A 1344-nucleotide genomic window follows, 5' to 3' on the forward strand; every position below is an offset into this window, starting at 1 on the left:
GCTGGGGGCGCGGCGCTGAGGGGCGCCATGCCCGGCAGGATCGGCCCCAAGATGGACGGGCGAGGCGGCCGCGTCCGCCTTAAGGCGCATTTCGGCGGGTGAGCGCGGGCGACGGGCGGGCTCGCGGGACGGGGCGCCGGCGCGGACCAACGGGGGCCCCGCCCCACGCTGGCGACCTCGGGGAGAGTTGGTGGCGGAGCGAAGGCCACAGGCTTGTACTGATGAAAAGTTCCTGCCAGTTGAGAAAACTTTGACGACTTTCTGTTGTCCTGGAAACTGAACCGGGGCGCAGACCCCCTCACTGCAACCCTAGCTAGGGCTTTTGCTTATTTTGAGACCCTGTGTTAGCTAAGTGACTTGCGATCCTCCTGCCTCAGCCTCCGGAGAAGCTGGGATTACAGATGTGCACTGCGCGGGGCCCGGGTTTAAAACTCGGGGTCATCTAAACTGACCCTGGATTTAAGGCGCCTCCCTTGAGAAAAGCCTGGGAGCCAGGCGAAAGCTGCGCGCGCGCGGCAGCGTCCGCCGCTGCGGCCGGTCGGACTTTGACAACACCGGCTGGCTGACCTGGCATCGGGGCTGCGGGCGCTGCGCCGTGGACTCGGGCGGCCGTGCTGCGGGGACCGGCCAGGGCCGCGGGAGGAGGGCTGCCGCGCCGGCGTTGTCTCGGTGGGCCTGGGCCGGGGGCACGCAGAGCCACCCGGCAGCCAGGGCCCAGACACCCCGGAGGCGGGAGCCCGACCCCCGCGAGCCTCTCGGCGCCCGCGTCCGCGTGGCCGCTGCCTGGCCACGGGTCTGTCTGGGCGCTTGGCCGTCCTTTCCTTGGGACGTTTCGGGACTCCAGCCCTCGCCTCTCTGGCTGCTGGAGGCTTCGGGTGCGCGCAGCGACACGGCCCGGAGAAAGAGGTGGACGAGGACCGCAGTCTCCCCTTCGGTCCGCGGAGGGGAGCGGCGGCCGGGGCGGCGGCCCGACCCAGGCGGCGGGCGCAGGCGAGGCCCGGAGGGTGGTCGGTGACGGCAGCTCGCGGCTTCGCGAGATGTTGCCCCCTCCCAGCCGGGGACCGCCAAACTGCGGGCAGACGCCCCGCGGGAAGTCCCGGGACCCGCAGCCAGGACCCCGGGAGCGTGCCAGGGCTAGGCCCTTGCCCGCCCGAGCCGCGCCCCCGCGCGCCGGCCCCGGGGAGCGCTTGGGTTACTCGGCGTAATTCAACCTGTTGCCTCCAGTTTCCCAGGCGGCGAGGTGGAACCCCCGCCCTCGGGTTCCGTGCCTCCCGTCCCAGCCTCCGCCCTGTTCCTCCCTTTCCCGGTCAGGGACCTCCCGTCCCTCCTCCCCTCCCCCTCCCC

General features: G+C 71.7%; 1 protein-coding gene across 2 annotated transcripts in view; it reads left to right on the top strand.

Moving 5' to 3' along the window:
• The first annotated feature begins 6 nt into the window (after positions 1 to 6).
• The window catches only part of Prkcz (protein kinase C zeta), an 85963-nt gene continuing 84625 nt past the window's right edge, over positions 7 to 1344 (top strand). Inside the window, exon 1 of one of the 2 annotated variants that reach the window (XM_023699418.1) lies at positions 7 to 98. In XM_023699418.1, coding sequence (XP_023555186.1) covers positions 28 to 98 — 71 coding nt within the window. In that variant the 5' untranslated portion in view covers positions 7 to 27. The remainder of the gene's footprint in view (positions 99 to 1344) is intronic. The other variant, XM_004639594.2, reaches the window with a different exon arrangement.

This window comes from Octodon degus, unplaced genomic scaffold (assembly GCF_000260255.1).
Source record: "Octodon degus isolate 3935 unplaced genomic scaffold, OctDeg1.0 scaffold00113, whole genome shotgun sequence".
Classification (NCBI taxonomy): Eukaryota; Metazoa; Chordata; class Mammalia; order Rodentia; family Octodontidae; genus Octodon; species Octodon degus.